The 19,408-nt window shown below is 41.7% G+C and overlaps 1 protein-coding gene across 3 annotated transcripts in view; it reads left to right on the plus strand.

Moving 5' to 3' along the window:
* Positions 1–19,408, plus strand: part of LOC148676731 (chloride channel protein 2-like) — a 255,825-nt gene that overhangs the window by 219,122 nt on the left and 17,295 nt on the right. For 2 of the 3 annotated variants that reach the window (XM_088612051.1, XM_088612061.1), the window contains 4 exons: positions 2,514–2,704; positions 6,945–7,050; positions 7,500–7,570; positions 8,913–8,975. In XM_088612051.1, coding sequence (XP_088468177.1) covers positions 2,514–2,704; positions 6,945–7,050; positions 7,500–7,570; positions 8,913–8,975 — 431 coding nt within the window. The remainder of the gene's footprint in view (positions 1–2,513; positions 2,705–6,944; positions 7,051–7,499; positions 7,571–8,912; positions 8,976–19,408) is intronic. The other variant, XM_088612070.1, reaches the window with a different exon arrangement.

Genomic DNA, 19,408 nt, shown 5'->3' on the forward strand with positions numbered 1-19,408 from the left:
TGTCAAGTGTGGAAGAGATTTTAAAATGGTGTTGAGCTCTGTAAAGGTTATTAGTCTTGAATTGCTGAAGGTAATAAAAATGAATTAAACGATTCAGTTGAGCAAAATCTGAAAAGGAAATTAATTGAGAATGAACGGAAGCCAGGTCTTCAATGAAGTGCTCTATCTTGTCTGTATTCAGCTTCATGTATTATCTACTGTACAGTAGATCTCTAAAATGACACAGAAGACAAAAGACTGTGCTCATTTAGCAAACACGACTTAACACAGGTGAGTAAACATTCATTTGTATGATCTGGCTCATGTTTCACTGTTGATTTGAAGAAGTCCCCTGTGTTATCTTTATCATGGTCTTTGAATCAGGACCTCTGTTAGTGCTTGGCTTTCCTTAAAGCCTGGATATGTATCTGATTGTTCTACACTGAATTACAGAGCAGCAATATCTTATTGTAACACAGTGACCAGAATTGTACTTAATATTCTAAATTACATATTGTGCATCTTCCAACATTTACACCAGCATCCTGAAATTCTGCACTGTGAACAAATTATGTTTCCATCCAAGAAACTGCAGTGCACTGTAGTGCATTATAATAAGCTGTTCGTTTATAGGTGGCAATTTATTAGTCTTAAAAGTCTTTGTCTTTGTATTGGTGCATACATGCAACTAAGCATTTCATTGCACTTGTGCATATGATAAATGAACTGAACTGAACTGAGAACAATACCAAACCTTTTATTCCTTATCATCAGCCCTTACCAGTCCCCGCCTTGTACCCTGAGATATTTTTAGATAAACATTTTTAAATATCTTCTTTGCTTAGTATAGTTTCTTGGTGTGTCCTGTTGGAATTATGCCACATGATGAGGTGGATACTAGAGGCTGCAAAGCCCACTACATAAAACTCGCCTACATGTAACAGTGTTTTACGTTGCATTAAAATAATAAGTACCTTGTACTTTTGCTTAATGCTTGCCTTCAGCACAGTGAAAAGACTGTCGCACTTTGTGTGGCTCCTGGTCTTTAGCACAGTAATAAGGCCAGAATTAGCAGTTCTCCAATTAAAAGATGGATTACACTCTTATGGTATATTTAAGATAACCTGAAGCTAGGCCATCCACTTTCTGATACATGAGCAGCAGAACCTTAATGTCTGCTCTAAGTTTCAAAGGGAGTCAGAGCACTTTACTCAGTATGGGATAACACTTTTGTCCCTGTCTAACTGAGGTACATATGTATCTGTTTTGCACCCACACCACCTTGGTTCTTGACTGCCAGCACCATGGCGTGACCACAAGCCCTTTTGACCAGTCCAGTAAAACAGGCTACTCCAGCAACAGAGGTGACTTGACTTGGGCCCAGTGATTTGTTACAATTGCTGAAGTTGAGTTATGGCAATGAGTGATGGGGCTCAACATGTGTGATTCACAGGACCTCTGTCTTAAGGGACCAGCCTTGCCATTTTTTCTGCTATACAGGAGAAGTGCCTAAGAATTAGGGTCCAATTGCATGTGCTGGTCCCTTTCCTCTTCTCCCTTTGGATAATTTGAAGGATAGGGAAACTCTGGTTGAGAAGAACCATTGATCCTTTGTGCAGAGGATTTAAAAAAATAATGCCAGTGCTGAACTACAGCTTACAAGCTAGGCAGAGTTCCTGTATTTAAAAGACAAATTGCAGCTCATCAGACAAACAAACCTGCTAGCATTTTCTTCACATTTGCTCTGCTCGCGTTTTTTTTCTTCTTTACCCAGATTGATTTACTCTTCCTCTCCTGTTTCTTGTGTATGCATCTGTGAGTTTGCTCTGGCATTTCATCTTACCATTTCAAAGTTCACCATCACAAATGATTAGCCTGTGCTTTCAATTTAATGTACATTAGTCTACATTGATTCAGTAGCATATGCTGTTTCTATCGGAACAGGTGAAGTAGTAATCAGACTGCCACTTTCAGAGACGTACATCTACAGTGGTATTGTACATGTGCTTCTGTAAATTAATCATGGTGTAATTGCTCCGGAACTTATTGAATAGTAGGATGTGGTGTGCATTTTAAGGAGTATTCCAACTGTATGTAATGAACCTGTGTAAGGCCTGCCTATATTCATGAGAACTTTATGATCCTGTTACATAACTGTTTTTTCTGTTCCCTACAATTGCAGATTGTTTTTGCAGGGTGCTTAAAAATATTAGGAACCTACCCCACTCCCCCTACCCACACCACTTAACAATGTTGTTCCTATTGAAGCAGCAAGAATACATTCTGCTTATTCCTCTAGCTGTCAATAGGATTGTGATCTGGTGGTTATTCTGGACAGAATGGAATAGGGTTCTGTTTCACACATTTCCTGCACTGATAGAGTTAGATAATTTGACAAGGTTTGTCAATATATTAGCTTGCTATCTGTGCCTTCGCAGCTCTGGAGTGCGTTATAAACTAAGCACTAGCGTTGTCTTGCTCACTCTCTTGTTCTTCCCATCTCCGTCTCTGTCCCTCTCTTGTTCTCTGCCCAGAATCGATGATCCTGCTGGGTTCCATCGAGCGCTCCCAGCTGCAGGTTCTCCTCTCACAGCAGCTGGGTCGGCCTCGCAGAATGGCATACCTGCGGGAGCGGGCACTGGCCGACAAGAAGCGCTTCTCCACCCAGAGCCAGACGGGAACTGAGAACGGGAGCCAGCGAACCAGCCAGGAGGTTCGTTTCCAGGTGAGCCCAATGTAGCAGGTTTAACAAATAAGTGATCCTGTAAAATTAAAGCTTAGCTAAGCTGATGATACCATGAGACTATGTGGTTTTCCAAAAAACAGACTCTGTTGGTCAGGTAATGGTTCACATGACGTACACACCAGTTTCCCTCAGTTTTTTTCCATTCTTTCTTAATCTCTTTGTTCTTTTATCCCTCCCTGAGTTTTCTCTCATTTTCTTTCCCCAGTCTTTCTCCTCACCTCATTTATTCTTTTTTTAATTCAGCCTATTCCGATCAACAGCTACTTCCTTCAAATGAGACTTTAAACCGCGATTCTGACTCCTTGGTCATTATCAATCCCACAGCCCTGTTCATAAGAGTCGGGATGTTTAGCCGGGTGTCCAGTCTTGATTTGTACAGTCTGGCCTCTCAGCCCAGTGTTTCAGATGGTTAAGCAATGTCTCGATTCTCCAGCGAAGCTGCTGTGTAATGTAGCTGCTGTAGCAGAATGGCTGCCACACATCACCCAGCTGGATGCTTCAATTAAGTGGCGGCTGAAGTGGGTCCCATCTGATTGGGATTCTTTGGGTTGAACAGGGATATTCGTAAAAGAGGAGTTCCTCCTAATTCATGTGCTGTTAAATATTCATCTTTTACACATCAGCTCTCTTCCAAAGGGATCCAGAGGCTTGAAAAGTCTTAACAATTCCAGGCGCACCCAATTAAATTGAACCTGCCCAAACACAGAAAACCCAAAGCATGTGCATTAGAAGAAGTTGTGCCCGAATTATGTGAGCTGCGTAAGTTGTTGTTAGCATGCTTTTCCTGCTGTGGGGCCGAGATGTGCTGTGCGTATACAGTAGCATTCGTCTCCGATCCTCCCAGCCCTCTGCTTAGCAGGGATAAACCGGAAGCCCTGCTCAGCTCAGTAATTCAGAGCAGCTCAGGAGGGGACTTGAGGGGGTTTTTCCTCTTTCTTCAATCCATCATGTGGAGGAGCCAGTTTATTGTGCCCATTTTGTATACATACTGTATACAGGATTGATTTTGCATAGCTGAAAATGTCCACACATTTATTGAATTCTTTCCTTCCTCCTCATACTCAAAATATCTACATCCGATATTGCCTGAATCCCAAAGGGCTGTTTCCTCTGTTTTAGCTTTTGTTAGAAGTGAACATTTCTTTTGTTGCTCTTATGTACCATATCCACTGGGCTAGAGTTCCTCAAACCTCCCCTTAAACAAACACCCCCGGTTTTCTTGCTGTGCTGGAAGGCGCCAGCCCACTCACTCGGAACCCTGCACACAGGCCCTGCAGGGATGTCATGCACTCACATCAAGTGGATTAAGAGCTGCTGCCTCCTACTTTCGACTCCTCCGCCTTATTCTTCATGCAACAGCCCTCAAATAGCATCAGCTGGCCGTTAACTGTATCAAAGCCGGGGAACATAGCAGAATTCCCTTTCCCGCACTGATGGTTCACCACAGTTAGAGAACTGTCGTGGCCTGACCTTTGGGACACCATCTGATAATCAAACACTGTAAGAGTAAGAAGTTTTCATTAATCATGTATTAAGTGTTGGGTTTCAAAATGTATTCATTTATTCAGAGTGTGGTTTCAGTCACCAGGTGTCAGGAGTTGAAACTGCTAGGAGCCCAGGCAGAACTAAGCCATGTGAGTGTTTGATGTTCCTGACACTGTAATTCCCACCAGTCTGTTCAGCATTAAATGGTCACTTGTTAAGAGTTCTTTGGACATCTATATTTTAGCAAAAATGTTATTAAGGAATCTGAGGGCAGGCTGAATATTTTGTTTTACTGAAATTCTTGGCAGCTCTGGAGTAGGTTTTTTCTGAAATGCGAGGGCTGAGTGCGAGAAATGAGATTTTTTTTAATAAAAATGATCTAATTTGGAAAATAGTTCAATTACAGGGCTCAATCAGTGTAAGTAATTAAGAGCGCAGCTGGAGCTCAAGCCAGAAGACACAGGGGTCCTAAATGGCTGGGACAAAGAGACCCTGAGGGAGAGAACAGGAGAGCTGAATAAACTCGCGGAGAGGATCAGGACGTTGCCGTGAAAAGAGGAGGACCTGCAGGGGCAGTGTGAAAGCCAGGGGGGTGCATGGAAAAAGAACTGAACACAGGCGAAGCACAATTCTACTAGTCATTTGTAAGGCTGTCCACTTTAAGATACATTATCCCAGGTGAGAGATGAGGAATTTACAGCATACCCATTTTTAATTAGTGTTTTTGTTTGCGGTCTCATAAAACTCTATGGGTTTGGAATTGACTGTCTTTGTCTCTGTGACTTTGACGTTCATGTTTGAGAAGAGTCGGGGATGGGAAATACAGTTAGTGTGAAAGACTGTGCAAGAGGGCTACTGGCTCATTGCAAACAGGAGCACAAAATGGATACCATTGCTGCTGCTCTTTGTGAGGAGATATCACTACTCTGCACCTCAGCTTTTGGCTTGGAGGTGTCTGGGGACACAGATCAAGGCCAGTACAGGGGGGTACAGAGTGTTGAAGCAATTTACCAGCCTTTCTACCATCGCATGCTGCTGTTTCCACGGTATACAGCAAAAAAAATCACTGTACAGAATATTTTCTCTGTGTGGCAGCAATTTCAAACATTTTACACTCAACATACAGATAACCAAGAATTAGTAATAAATAACTCTAGTGCATGTGTTCCTCCTTAAATTGCCTTAAAATCAGATTATTGTTTACAGCACCTAATGAGAAAATTCAATACATTGTATATAGGACGGTTCATTTCCTGTAATTTCTCATTTTACCAAGATCACAGACAGTATTAATCATGAACACCAGACAGTGGATCTGTGCAGCAAGATAGAAAGCTTTTGCTTTGCAGTGTTGGTTTAGCGTGGAGGGTAGACCAGTGTAGGTGAAGGCACAATGAAGTCGGCAACTATAAACACACAGAAGGGTCTTTCAGCCTACAGACCCTGGGTTGTAATGGAAAATTCTCCTGAACCTCTCTGGTAAAGTTTTAGGCCAAATTCTCTCCTTGATTATCTTTATTTTTGTGCACCATCTTTTTCCTGGGATACCTCTTTGCTGAAAACAGTTAGCAAGAAACTGGCTTCTTTAGTAGTTCTAAGTCTTGGGCGGTCCTGTGTACTTAGGATGTTAGCTGCTGAAGGAAGTACTTTTAGAAAACGTTTGTGCTGTTCTAATTCAGTAAACAGGCCCAACATCGAGCTGCTTTATGCATGTGTTTATCTTAATAAGTGTAATTTTTTGTTTATTAGTGGATCCTCTTTTTCAGGAATGGCTCTGCCTCTCAATTTATTTTTTTAATTTAATCTAACTTTGATAAGAAACAACCTCCCGGGTGATTAATTACTCAGGAGGCGAGACTGCAGGCAGAAGAAACAGCAATGTTTTAAAAGGGAAGCCGTGAAGTGGTGAGGAATGAGTGTACTGTAAAGAAGCTGGGGGTTGTGTTATAGGTATTCAACATCTTGTGTAAGATAAACTTTTAGAAACTGTGCTCTCACCTGCCTCATACAGTATAGGAGCCATCTCCATTGCAATAAATACATCTCTGTACATTAAGAAAAAGGGTGCTTACTGTAGAAATAAGGTTTTGCTTTAGTACTGAAGTTATTCAAAAGACCAGTGACTCACTTTGTGTTCTCTCTCACATACAAGGGATCTGTGTTTTGTCTAACAACATGCCATACAGTGCATGTTACTTTTATTGACAGATATCACTTCCTAAAATTAAGTATCATAATAGTCATTCAAATTATTCTATTAGAGACTAACAGAAAGTATGATTTTCCAGAAAACTGCAGTTGTATTTCTGCAGTTGTATTTTCAAAAGTGTTCCATTAATTTGTGCCAATTACGTTCTTCTGTAGTCTATGAAATATCTTGTTAACCTGCATTTAAAAGAAAAAAAAATGATATGTTTGCAATACAAGGATACTAATGAAAATATAGATACGAATGATGCCAAAAAATGCAACTAAAGACTCACCGACCAAAGGGCCTCAGTTTCAGATGAAGGACGGAGCACAAAGAAGTTCATTAACTTGCTCAGTGTGACACACGGTGACTCAGTGGTAGAGCAGGAGCTTTTATGATCTCTTTCAACAGCCTGCAAGTCCACCTACCCCCTATTAATGCAGTAATATCAAAAATACTTTCCTCCAAAGAGAGCTCCTCACTCTGTGCAGCGCTGATCAGATAATGTTCCTGGTCCCTGACGTCTGGTGTGTTTCACTGCAGATTTCCACAGAGGAGTCTTCATTCAGCCCCACTCGTACCAACTCCCAGAAGCCCCTTAAACCAGCACTGAAGAGGGTATCCTGCACCAGCATGGACAACAATTCAGGTTTCTTGAGTTGTTGTTTTTGTTTTGTTTTAGGAAAATAACAAATTTACCACCTTGCTAGGTTTACATCTGTTGTGTTTTTCTCTCTAACAAATAACATGTCATAGCTTTTCATACGTGATAATTTAGATCCTAAAGAAGATTGAGTGTTGATTATGTGACGTTAGGGGTGTGCTTTCCACACTTCCCAGAAGGTGAAGTGAGGTGGAAGGTGCAGTACAAATGTTGCGCTGGGTGTCCTGATTGTTTTGTTATGACTATTGCCAGTAACGATGTGCTAGAGTCTGTAGCTCCCCGAGTATACACCATGGAGCAGTTTGCTCCAAAGGAAGTCAGATGCCAGCTATTATTTGAGAAGAACAGTGGGTCTCTGCAGCTGTTTTAAAATGTGAAGATCTTTCTGTTTTTGCTTTTGCATGATTTTTTTCTGTTTTCTCCATCTCCTGTAGCTCCCCAGGACAATTCAGGCATTGCCTTAAAAAACCTCTTCTGTGCTAACCCTGAGCCTGAGCCTGCAGAGGTACGTGTGCTCTTCACTTTTGACTGATTCACTAAATGCAAAATTCCTTTTTACAGCTTATGCTTGTCAAGGCATCCCAATTCTTCAATTTCACTGCTTAACAAAGCTGTTATACACATGTTGTACAAGGATGAAAAGAGATCTGTAAAAGTCCTCCACAGCCACACCAGTTCCCCAATGTCCATGGAACAAAACCGGTGTCCAATGCACAGATGTCATAGCCTCTTCTTAATAGCTAGCACATGAATAGCTGCTATCTCAGTTACCACTTCAGTACTGCATTAGATAGTCTGAGTTTGAACCAATGATCTTACTGAACCTTTTTCCTTAACCATTGGTAACCATTGTCCCACTTCTTCTTACTAATTTATTTGGAGGACGCTTTTATTGAAAAAGCGATTTGTGTTTGAATCCATTCATACAGCAGAGAGTTTTACAGAATCAATCTGTGTGAAGTACCTTGCTCAAGAGTACAGCAGCTAACTGTCCAGTCACAAGTCCAGAAACCTAACCACTGCCCCACACTGTTGCCCCCATTCCCTATTCATACTCTCCTATACCACACCATCTTATCCTGTCAGGCAAGGAAGATAGTGCTTATTGTTCCCTTTAAAACCCATGGACTATAGAGTACATCATCTTCTCCAGTGTGGTGGCAGTGTGGCATTCCTGAGAGCCAAGACATCTGCCTCCCATTGGCACTGCATGGCTTTCTTATCCAGATTAGCCCCGAAGGACAGAACAAGAAACCCATTGCTTTGTAACAGCTCCTTTGGGCTTCACATCAAACATAAAGCAAAGGGAGCACAAGTCAGCCTCAGGCTTTCCTAAAAAGAGCACACACTAATGCAAAGAACAAAGAAGTTGAGATATAGCTCCTTATTTTCCCCTTGAAATGACTGTGCATGATCCAGTCAGCTCTGCGGTACTGCACACTAAGTAACATAATGGAACAGATACCTACCGTAGAACAATAAATCAGTATTGATAGGTGCTTTACATCTGGGATCTTACTGCTCCCATTTTACGATGCAGGCTGTACTTCATTTACATTGATAAATAAAGTCTTGTCTGTTTTATTGGTGCAAATCCCGGAAAGGATCCTGCCGCAATGCAGCGGGCTTGGAATAATATCTTTACCTGTACATTCTGCCCCAGTTCTCCCCCTCTCTCTCTCCCTCCTCTCTTTCCAGTCCTTCTCTGGCGTGTTTAGTGGTGCCAGTGGTGATAACTGGTTTGCTCCTACCCGCCTCTCTAATTTTCATTTGAACAGTTTGTGGGCAGGTCCCTCAGGTTCTAACATTGTGTCTCCTGCCCTTGTTTTTTTTTTTTTCAATTGAAGAACAATGATGTGTCAGGGGCTCCTGACAACAGAAAGCCCAAACGAGTGAGGATATCCATTGTGGTAAGTGGCTTTTCGATTGGCCAACCAACCAACCCAGCAGAAAACTCATACGTGAATTCAGAGTATTCCCTGTGACTGATCATGCAATCATTTTCCCAACAGATATGTCTCATAGGGAGGGTTCATCATTTTGAGCTGTGCTGTGCTGAATCCCTATTCAATCCCAAGAACCCTGTCTTCCATGAGCATTGGGTTAACCCTGGTCTGTGTGGGTTTACAGGCTACAGCGCATCCGTGAAACCCATAACAGCTGAATTAGTTATTGTGAATTTGTGTTTTTTTAGTCCGTTATTATTTAGACTGTTTCCAACTCAGATGACTAGGGTTGTAGAAACAGCAAAAAGTCATTACTTGTGTAGAATTTCCTTTGTTTACACAATTCAATTCCTTTGTGCATTAAATAATTGGCCACATCATGAAGTGGCATTTTGACGGTATAGAGCTTTGAAAATGAGCTTAGCTCTCCAAGCCTCCTGGAAGTCTGTCTAAGGTTGCAAGGTTGTTTTCTTTATACAGACAAAGAAATGTCACATTATAATGATTTTTTAGCTGACCTTAATAAGCCACACTATTCACTTTATTGAGACAGTGGCTGCAGATCTATAGTGCACAGGGAATGTCTGTGGGGAAATAAAGGATGATTCAACACAGCATAACCTCAAAAACCACCCTGTCATGTGATTCTCCAATCAACAAATGATTCCAGTGTGCTGGAGTTAGGAGTCTGGCTGTAGCCGTGAAATCCCCACAACAGCACAGGCAGCCAGAGGGAGGGGGCCAGTACTGACATTTGATGACAGAGACATTTTTAAGGCAGATAGATATTCTTAAGTATTTCCTGAATGCACAATGCAAAAGAAAGACTTCAGCAGAACCTAGAGTGCTCTGCAAATAATTTTCTCTGGTGACAAGCATAATAAGTCTAAAAACAGACAATGACGGATACTCTGTCTAAAGTTATGTGGTTTTCATTTATATTCCATTTTCTTTTTCCTCCACTGTTTGGGAGGAACGTAATAACCATAACCACATGCTGTAGTTTGCCTGTCATGGTGCTCCTCAGTGTGAGCTGTTTTACAACCCAGGAGGCCCATGAGCCCAGTGCTCTTTGGTCTCATAAGAAGGCTCCTCTCCAGGGAATGAGTTAGACTGACTCCAGTCTCCTCTGGCTGTCTTCCAACTGCTTGTGATGGAGTGTTATTCAGGTTGTGTCCAGATGTGAATGTGTGCGTTTGTAGAAGTGCATGTGTGTGTGTAGTGTTTGGAGCTGTATGCCTTTGAGTGTGTGCTAGGTATGTGTATGCAGTGTTGCAGGCATGTTCAGGCTCTGTCTAGGATTGTAGGATTGTGCAGTGCTGCAGAGGTGTGTATGCTCAATTTGTGTAGTGTGGCGTATGTGATCAGGTTGTGAACAGTGTACTAGGTGCATGTGCACGTGTGGCTGTAGGTGTACTGTATGTATAACTTGCATGCAGTGGTTTTTGTGTGTATGTGGCAGTTGTGTGCGGTGCTGCAGGTGTGTGTATAGGTTGTAGTGGTGGCAGTGCTGTAGGTGTGTATGCAGGTTGTGTACGTGTCCGTAGCCAGTACAGCCCCTGCCCCCTCCGCCCACACTCACTGGTGCCATTGCCCATCGTCTCCAGGAACCATCTTCATCGGGCCTTGCGAGGCTGGAGCTCTCCTTCCTCAGACTCGCATGTGTCCTGCCGCTCTCTGGCAGCATCACCACAGCACAGCAATCACCTTTTACCTGGGATTCACCTAGCGCACCTGTACACCTCTCCTAGTACCTTGAAGAACAATATTTAGAAGAATAATTAAATGCTACACACTTGAGTTTCATTTCAAAAGCTCACATAGACACATGAATATCACATTTGCTTCAAAGGCAAACTTGAAACCTCCTTAACCCTTTGTCTGAACAGCTTCCGAGCATTTATTCTGAGAAGTAGAAAGGGTTTCCAGAGCTCTTGAGAGCTTCAGCCAGTTAAGTGCAGATTAAGTCCCATAGCCTGGATATCATGAATTCAGACATGGGTCATGACACCAGCCTCCTGTGACTGGCGTTCTTCAAGAAGTAGCACACAACTGGCAGGAAGCCACAATGCAGTAGCGTTGGCATTAGTTGGAAAAAAGCCACCTTGGCTTTTTAGAAAAGCCTATAACTTCCTGGAGTGCCTGCAGGCTTGCACTGATGTCAGTGAGGGCATGTGTCTCCTCCTGTTTGTGTTAACCCTTGTGCCAAGCACAGTGGAGCTTGCTGCTTATCAAATTGCGTACCAATCCTTTTTCACGCTTGTAGCAGGGGAGTTGCTGGTGAGAGCCAAGACAAAAGGAGACAATTGGCAATTCCTAATTGGGATCAGTATATAAAAGAGGTTTTAATAGCTTTGGTTCTATCTGGGGCAAGACAACCTCCATACAAGTCTCTGAGTGACAGCTGAAGGCTTGAAGGTGAAGGTGATTTAGGTACGGTGTCGGCTTTCATTTCCTACATCTTGCTCACTTTCGATGTTTACCTCTGATGGCTACCCTATGGCTGATTTCATTTTGTTTTTATTAATGTTGTTTGTGGAATTTACTTGTACACGGTTTATAAATCATCAGCCTTGCTCAAGGGAAACGTTATGACACAAAAACAGCAACCAACAGAAAAACGAATGGAATAAATCAAATCGCACATCTCGGTGCAATGGGGAAAAAATAAATCAAGGAAAATAAAGAAGGAGGTGTGTGCTCTTTTGGGGAGTTGGTGATTTGATCGTTTGTAATTCTAAGGCTAGCAAAGGCATGTGTTGCTTTGTGACTCACGGAAATGGCCCAAGCAGGTAGGGTGCGTAGCCAGGCAGGAGACGGAGAAGGTGCTTTTCAGAGGTGTCTCTGTTTTGAAAAGCCAAAAGAGGTGAAGCATAGCTTTCCTGCAAAGCACAGAGCAAGTGGTGTCCAACCTCCATCTCCACACCATATTGTCTGCCTCTCCACTTCTCTTCAGCTGTCTCAGATGTGCCTTCGTCATCTGTGAAATGTCACAGATCGTATCCCTTCATGTCTTGGATTTTTGTAGTCCACCCATGGTGTAAGTTAATAACAGGAAGGATTTGTGTTGATAAGTACTGTATGTCAAAGGTGAGGAGGCGTCGTGTTGATTGTTGTGAGATTCAACACAGGAGGTCTATAATAACTGAGAGGAAACTGATTTTGAACAGAGAACCAGGCTGAATTACTTTTTCTAACAAGTGGTAGAGCACTGATCACTGGAGCTGCAATGTGACTCACAATATACTGTACCTACAATACATCCATATCCAGTATCAATAATGAATACTAAAGGAACTTTAGTGCCTCAGGTGATTGTGTGACCGAGGCTGGGCCTTTCAGAAGTGAAGCGGAGTCATTGCTTTGCCGCATCTGTCTGTGTCTGACTGATCAACCCTAGAAACAGCTAAGCCTGGCAGAGAGGGTGATACACATGACTCACGTCAGGACTGTTCTGAAGAAACTCCCCATTTTCATTCTGTTCAGTTTTTTTTTATTTATTATTTTTATTTTAGAGAACAAAACCAAACCATTTTACATATAAACCACCATTATTCATCCTTACTTTTACAGTTTTTTTACACCCTTACCTTTACTCACTTTTACCTTCGACTATACAGTACATCACAAGCAAAAATTGTCTATTCCTCTATTCAGTTTTTTTAACTGCTCTCATAAAAAGCAGGGGATTGTGGGTCTTTCAGCGTGCATTCAAAGTTAAAAGATAAATCTCATTTCTGCCGAATTAAAGATGTGTGCTAATTCTCTCTTCATTTTAAGTAGACGGGCTATTGATTGACAATTAAATGAGCTTTCCTGTTTTTCCTGTGGGGTGATTGACCTGAAGCACAATGAGTTGGGTGTTTAATGGAGCACTCTCACTCCCAGCAAGCCAGCAGTGCACCACACTGAATCTCAAAGCAGCTGAAACAGGACAGGAGGGAGACTGCAGGTCACAGTGCTGTATTACAGTAGGCCACAGAAAAACCCAAGAAAGGTGTTGTATTTTAAAGTCAGGCTTTAACTTAGAGCTGGACAGGGAATGTGCTGAATGGGTTTCTTTTAGAAAGTGAAGTCATTTCCCGAAGTTTACATTATGCATCATATCGTTGGTTTGCAGGGAATAACATCACCCAATAAGAAAATGCATTTCAGAATGTTTATTGAAGAGTTGGTCATAAGACATTTTGGCTTGACCTGGCCATACTTGACCCTCATAAAAAGAGGGAGTTTAACGAAGCGGTACAGTAGCTGAGCAGGTGGAAATGGGGTGGAGGGGAGATAAGTGTGAGGAAGAGAGGCTCACTCTGGTAATTATAGCTTTTCAGTAATTTAGAGGGTTGGGGCAGCAGAAAGGAAGGAGACCTTGGATGCTGTTATCCCTCCACTTATTTTGTTATATTGTTTTTTTTTAATCAGACTATATGTCATCTCCACATTCTGTATTATCTTTGCCATTTTGGTTCAAAGAATCAGGTATCATTATTGCCACATTTGTTTTATAGTGATCACATATACTGTACCTTCTTTTTTCTGATTAAGTTCTCCCTCATCAAGACATTACTTAGTTATTCTGGAACAACTTGGTACAGCAAATTCTGATCATCGGGACAGAGTGGATAGAGATTAGTGGTGAATGAAAAGTCTATTAACGTTCTCAGCTTTGCTGAGGAACAGCAGGGAGGAGGCTGGTCAGTATGTAAAGCATTTCCCCTGTTGCAGACTGCTGTACCTTTCCGCAGTAGTGAGTAGCGGACTCCAGAGATTTAGCATGTGAGCATTGTTGCTGAGTTGGGGGAAGATTTCTTTCTGATTAACCAGAAAGTGCAGCCAAGAAGATCTCTGGTTCAGCTTTTTATGTTATTACAATAAAGTGCTGAGATTAATTAAAATAATCTTTGCAGATGATTGATGGGTATTGCAATGGAGTCTGTATATATTGCACAACATTCTGCTTCTCTGAATGTTAATATGGGTAACTGCATGAAGAGCTCTGGCGATCTGTAAATTCAATATGGCAAATTCAATCCTTCAGATTAGCCTTAATGCAGGGAGCTCTGCACTGCTAAGATCTAGCAAATGTAACACGCAGCTCGACACCCTGAAAACATGAAGCAACAGATTGGGCAGAGAGACCTTTGGAGACAGTATTTTCTGAACAGAGCTCGGAGTACAAGTTTCTGGGAACCTTTCTGTTCTCTCAGTACAGTCTCACAAAGCTGGTGCACTTAATGCGCACAGAAGCGATTTCTCTTCTCTTTCTACTGTTTTAATCTGTAAAATATCCCTGTAAATGTCAGATCTGCTTTTTACTCTAAAGACAACTATCAGACATTATTTATTTCTCCTCTCCAGATAAATCCAGATAAGATTTCAAATTCCATATTTAACAGAAAAGACTGTTTTGTGATTAAGTTTAATTGGGTAATAAGTTGTGAATCAACTTGACAGTCCCTAAAGTAAATCTTTAAAGCGACCAAAGCCACTGCCTTAGTCAGATTGAAAACTGCAGCTGGAAGAATAAGATAAAATCACTTTATTGGCCATATACAATTTCTTGTATTAGGAATTTGTCTTTTTTCGCATAACCCAACTTGCTCTCCATGTGACACACAGACAGGGAGAGAAGCTTTGGGTCAGAGCGCAGGGCCAGCCTCTTATATGGCACCCCTGGAGCAGTTGGGGTTAAGGACCTTCCTCAGGGGCCCAACAGAGCAGGATTCCTCTGCCGGCTGTGGAATTTGAACCAGCACCCTTCCAGCCACAGGCGCAGATCCTTAGCCACAGAGCCACCACACCGCCCCTCTCTCACTGAATTATTCATCAGTGAGAGTTTGGTTTAGGAAGAGCAGGTTACGTGTACATTCTCTCCTTCCTGCATCTTTCTTCGTTTGTGTCTTTTTAAGAGAGTTAAACCCCTTGCTTGACCCCTTGCTTAATGAACTGCGTGAAGCTGCAGGAGTGCTGTTCCCTGTGGTGATCTGCGTGCATGCACCTGGTAAATATTTTATGTTTATCAGTAACTGCCAATGCTAGATTGATCATTTTTTTATGGTGACCAATTTATTTTGATTACCCTCATAAACTAGTGATTTAAAATTCTCTAGGGCTCAGTAGTGCTTATTGTAATAGTCTCCATAGTCATCTTGCATACTGTCACAATGTTGCCCTCCCCTTTACCCAAAAAAAATTCTTGTTTGTCTTATTTATAAAAAGCGTGCCTCTAGGACATTCTAACTTTTGCTCTCCATCTCTTGCAGTGCATGAGTGATTTCAACTAGGTGAAAAATTTATGACTGGTAAATTACATCCGTTTTCTCTCGGTGAGAAATATCCGACTGCTGTGCCTTTCTTTTTTCTTTTGGTTCACAGGGCTGCATTGACTGCATGTTTAATTTATGATCCATCCTTATTGGAGCTGTGGTTTTTCCATTGCAAGGCTGTGCCACGTCTGGCATCATACTGCAATCTGGTCACCAGTTTCCCTGCGAGACACTAGAGGGCATGGCTGGGGTGTGGGACAGTCCTTGCTCCTATTCCTCAGAAAGGTTTTGAAGCACATCAGCTGGAGGATCTGTCTGTACCCCACTCGTCTGGCACTTGTGTAGTTGTGTGGTGAGGTTTGACCACACTGCCCAAAGTTCATAATGCCAGGATTAGTCACAGAGAACCAGAAAAGGTGGCCCCTTTTTTGATACGCCATTTACCGAGAAGGATCTCTCTGTATTCTCCCTAAGACCTACAGTATATTGTACTCATACATTCAGGAAAATAGGGGTTAAACTTATGTAATATATCCTGAAAGCTTTTTATATGCAACTAAAATTATTGGTTCTACAAAGTTGTTGTTTTTTAAATTCTGATCATTTTTATATTGGTACAGAAGTAAAAAATAATCACGATGCGCTTCCCAATGTCAGATATCAAAGGTCAGCGCTGTTCCATTATCTGGGGAACAGTTGCAGAAAATCCATAGCTCAGCGGCATTGCACTGATGCTGCAGATTTCAGCTGTGTGGAGCAGAGAGTGCTACAGACAGGGAGCATCACAGGGTTTCTAGACTGAGGTTTCAGTGGCAGGCAGCATAAGTCAAACAGATGGTGACTGATTGCAGTCCTAATCTCATCATCATTATTCGCCACCTATCCCATGTTGATGGAATAGACTCCCATTGCACAGCAGATCGATCCATTCCAGGATTTGTGAGCTGCAAATACTCGTCTTCATCTTGCTCTGATGAAGAAATGCAGTTGATTAAAATATTATTAAATGTCACACCTTTACCTACAGTAGGCTATTTTTAATCCACATAAGGTAGAATTATTGAAATCTATAGCATTTGGCTTACTATACATAAAAGAGCCTGCTGCTATTGTATGTAACAGCATTTGCTGGTAGAATATGAGGTGGATCAAATTGTTGTACACTTGGTGAGTAACAATTGAAAGCCTAAGTATTGGCACCCTACTTCTGAACCATTATGAAAGAGGTTATTCACAGAGTTAAGTCTAATAGTTCTTGTTTAGTAATATTTTCTTTTCCTGTGCTTAATTCTGGATTTATTGAAAAAGTGGTAGTTAGGATCGTATTCATTTAAGGTACAGGAAGGCAGTGCGTTCATCTGCAGCAGTTTTCCTCCAGTTCCACCCGAGAGTCTGACATGTGAGAAATGAGCCAACTGCGTGCTACAGCAGTGCTGTTAATGCAGAGGCTCCCAGGCCTGCTGGTATTGATCGAGGGTTGGCCAGCGCTCCTGAATGCTGAACTACGGAGGCTACAGCCACTGCTGTATGGGATCTTGTTATGATTAGACGAGCTCAGGAATGTGCCGACCCTCAGATGTGCCAAGTCCAAACTAGAAACATTCAAAACTCAGGCAGACCACATACTCCCTGTTCAGGGTTTTTGCAGACCATAGAGTAGGGTAGTAGGGCAGTACAGTAGTTTGCACCTACTGAAGCTGTTTTTCCTTATGAAAGTCCGGCAAGTTTATCTTAGGATTTCACATTATAGCCAGTGTTGCTGTTGATAAGAGTCTTACCCTGCCATAACTGTGCGTTATTCTACAAGGTCACAATTAGTCTGTGATTAGACTTTTTCTTGGAACCATGTTTGAAGTTTATCCCAGTATTTGTATGGTCCAGTATAATCTATTGTAAAAGCATATGAGGAAACCATAGCAGATAAATAAAGGGTAAAATACACAGATAAAGTTGCACAGGGGTTAAAACTGGAAACACATGGCAAAAGCTTGAGATGAACAACATTAGAAACTGACCTTTTAACACTGTCTTAATATCTTACTGACCAAATTGCTTTTACAGTATTGTAGTGAAAACATTGTGAAGAAATCTAGGAGTTTTTAGAATATTGTACTTTAACTAAATCAATGTGGCACTTAAAATGAATGCACTGATCAATATTTTTCCTGTACTTATGCCAGGGAAACCTTAGCCCATCTATGCCCACTGTGGAAGCACAGGATCACCCCTTTTCTTGTGAAAAATAGTGTGCATTCACATTTTGGTTTTGTGTGATGAACTTTGTTTTCCTCCAGACAGTCTGTTTAACAGCCACAGAATTACATAATCCAATCACAGATCCAGTGTAAGCTGCTCCTCGTGCCTCAGACACTTTGGGCTGAGAGCCATGCAGACTGCGCTGTGCCTCAGATGTCAGTACATTGACTCTTGGACCCTGCTTCCTTGGGAGATTCATGGCTCCTTTTACAGTGTATTGGATGCTGAGGCATTCCACGAGCTATGATACAAGATGGGAAAAACAAATGGATATGGGAAATTCTATTTCCTGAACAATTGCAGAATGAGTGTTATATAGCTGGACTTTTTCGTACACTTTGACTATTATTGTAACATAGGGCAGAGATAAGTAGCTTTAGGTCTTCCATGTCATTCCAGAATAGTGTTTCCATTCAACTAGACCTTGCATTAATTCATGAACTTGTGGAAGAATACTGGAATTGTTTAGGATCAGTCGGGACAAAGTCTCAGTAGTGTGAAATGTACACGTTAGCAGTAGTTAGGCTGTAGTTAGGCTGTGGTTCAGTCTGAAGACTCTCCAATCCAGCATGTTTTCTACAACAGGTCACCACCACATCACCAATTTAATAATGAGCAAATGAAGATGTGAAATAATTTAGAACAAAAAACAGAATTCAATCTTTTAATTTGCTTTAACAGAACAGATGACTTACTTAACCGATCAATATCTTATACTGTTTTCTTAATCCTTAAAAAGCAAATAATTTAGGATGACCTGTAAAATGAACAGAATTCAAGCTGTAGTTCAAAGAGATCCCACTGGCTCAGGATTGTACAGGTACAGCTGTCAGTGGATGTTTCCCTTAGGAGAAACATGAGGAACAATAGACAGCATGTTCTCTTTGCCGGTGCCAGAGATAGTGTTTTACTGTATGCAGCAACCTTGTGTTTGATTTACCTTGGGTAGGAAGAATGATCAGAGTTCTCTCACAACATGCAATTCTTGTTGTTCCACAATTGATTTCTGTCCTCAATAAGACATTAGAGCAGGAGTGGACAAAATACCCAGGTCCAACCTCTCTAACATTTCTGTCTAGCCAGCCATGATACTGGCAATTGAGGAAACTACTTCAATCTTACTCCGTTAACTCGAAGAGTCAGATTGTCATCTGTTTTCCCAATATTTCAAAAGGTTATTTAGACACCAGTGATGCAGCAGCACTCTGAGGACCTCATGTCGATGTGTATTTACTTTCTCTGTGAGCACTGTACTGCAGGATAAAATGCAACGCAGGGTATTACTGGCCGAGAACAGACTGGCTGTACATTTTGAAGGTTAGTGTGGCACTGCAGCAGTGGAGACAAACTAAAAAATATAGTACCTTTATCAAAGAAGAGGCAAGTAGACCCTTGAATGCAGAATATTGGACATTTTAACATTTTTTTTATTTTTACTCAAGTTGCTGGGAAAGCAGCAGGGAAAACGGCACATTTGCATTCCAAAAAGTGTGACTGTTTCCAGACTACAGCTTAAATCTGAGTTTCAACTTCAATGAGGAATCATCTGAAATATCATCTGAAGAGAAAGTTAGAGAAGCGCAAAAGATGCTCAAGTGCAAAGAGAATAAAGTTTTTTTCATTAAATGACCTGCGGTACAAGATGGAATCAGCAGAATGCTCTATAGGAGCACAGCAGAAAATCATTGTGCTGCTTTGCATTGTTCAACAAGAGATCCTCAGAAAAAGTGTCACAAGCTGGTCAACCTCATTAGAGCAAGAGCATTAAACCACAGGTATTTTGTTGTCTGGAGGAGCCTGAGTCAGAGCTAAATCATGTTCCCGTCTACACAAGTATACGGTAGTACAGCCAGACTTCATTTTGGGAAGGTCTGAAGA

Source organism: Lepisosteus platostomus, chromosome 2, assembly GCF_059453375.1.
Source record: "Lepisosteus platostomus isolate fLepPlt1 chromosome 2, fLepPlt1.hap1, whole genome shotgun sequence".
Taxonomy (NCBI): domain Eukaryota; kingdom Metazoa; phylum Chordata; class Actinopteri; order Semionotiformes; family Lepisosteidae; genus Lepisosteus; species Lepisosteus platostomus.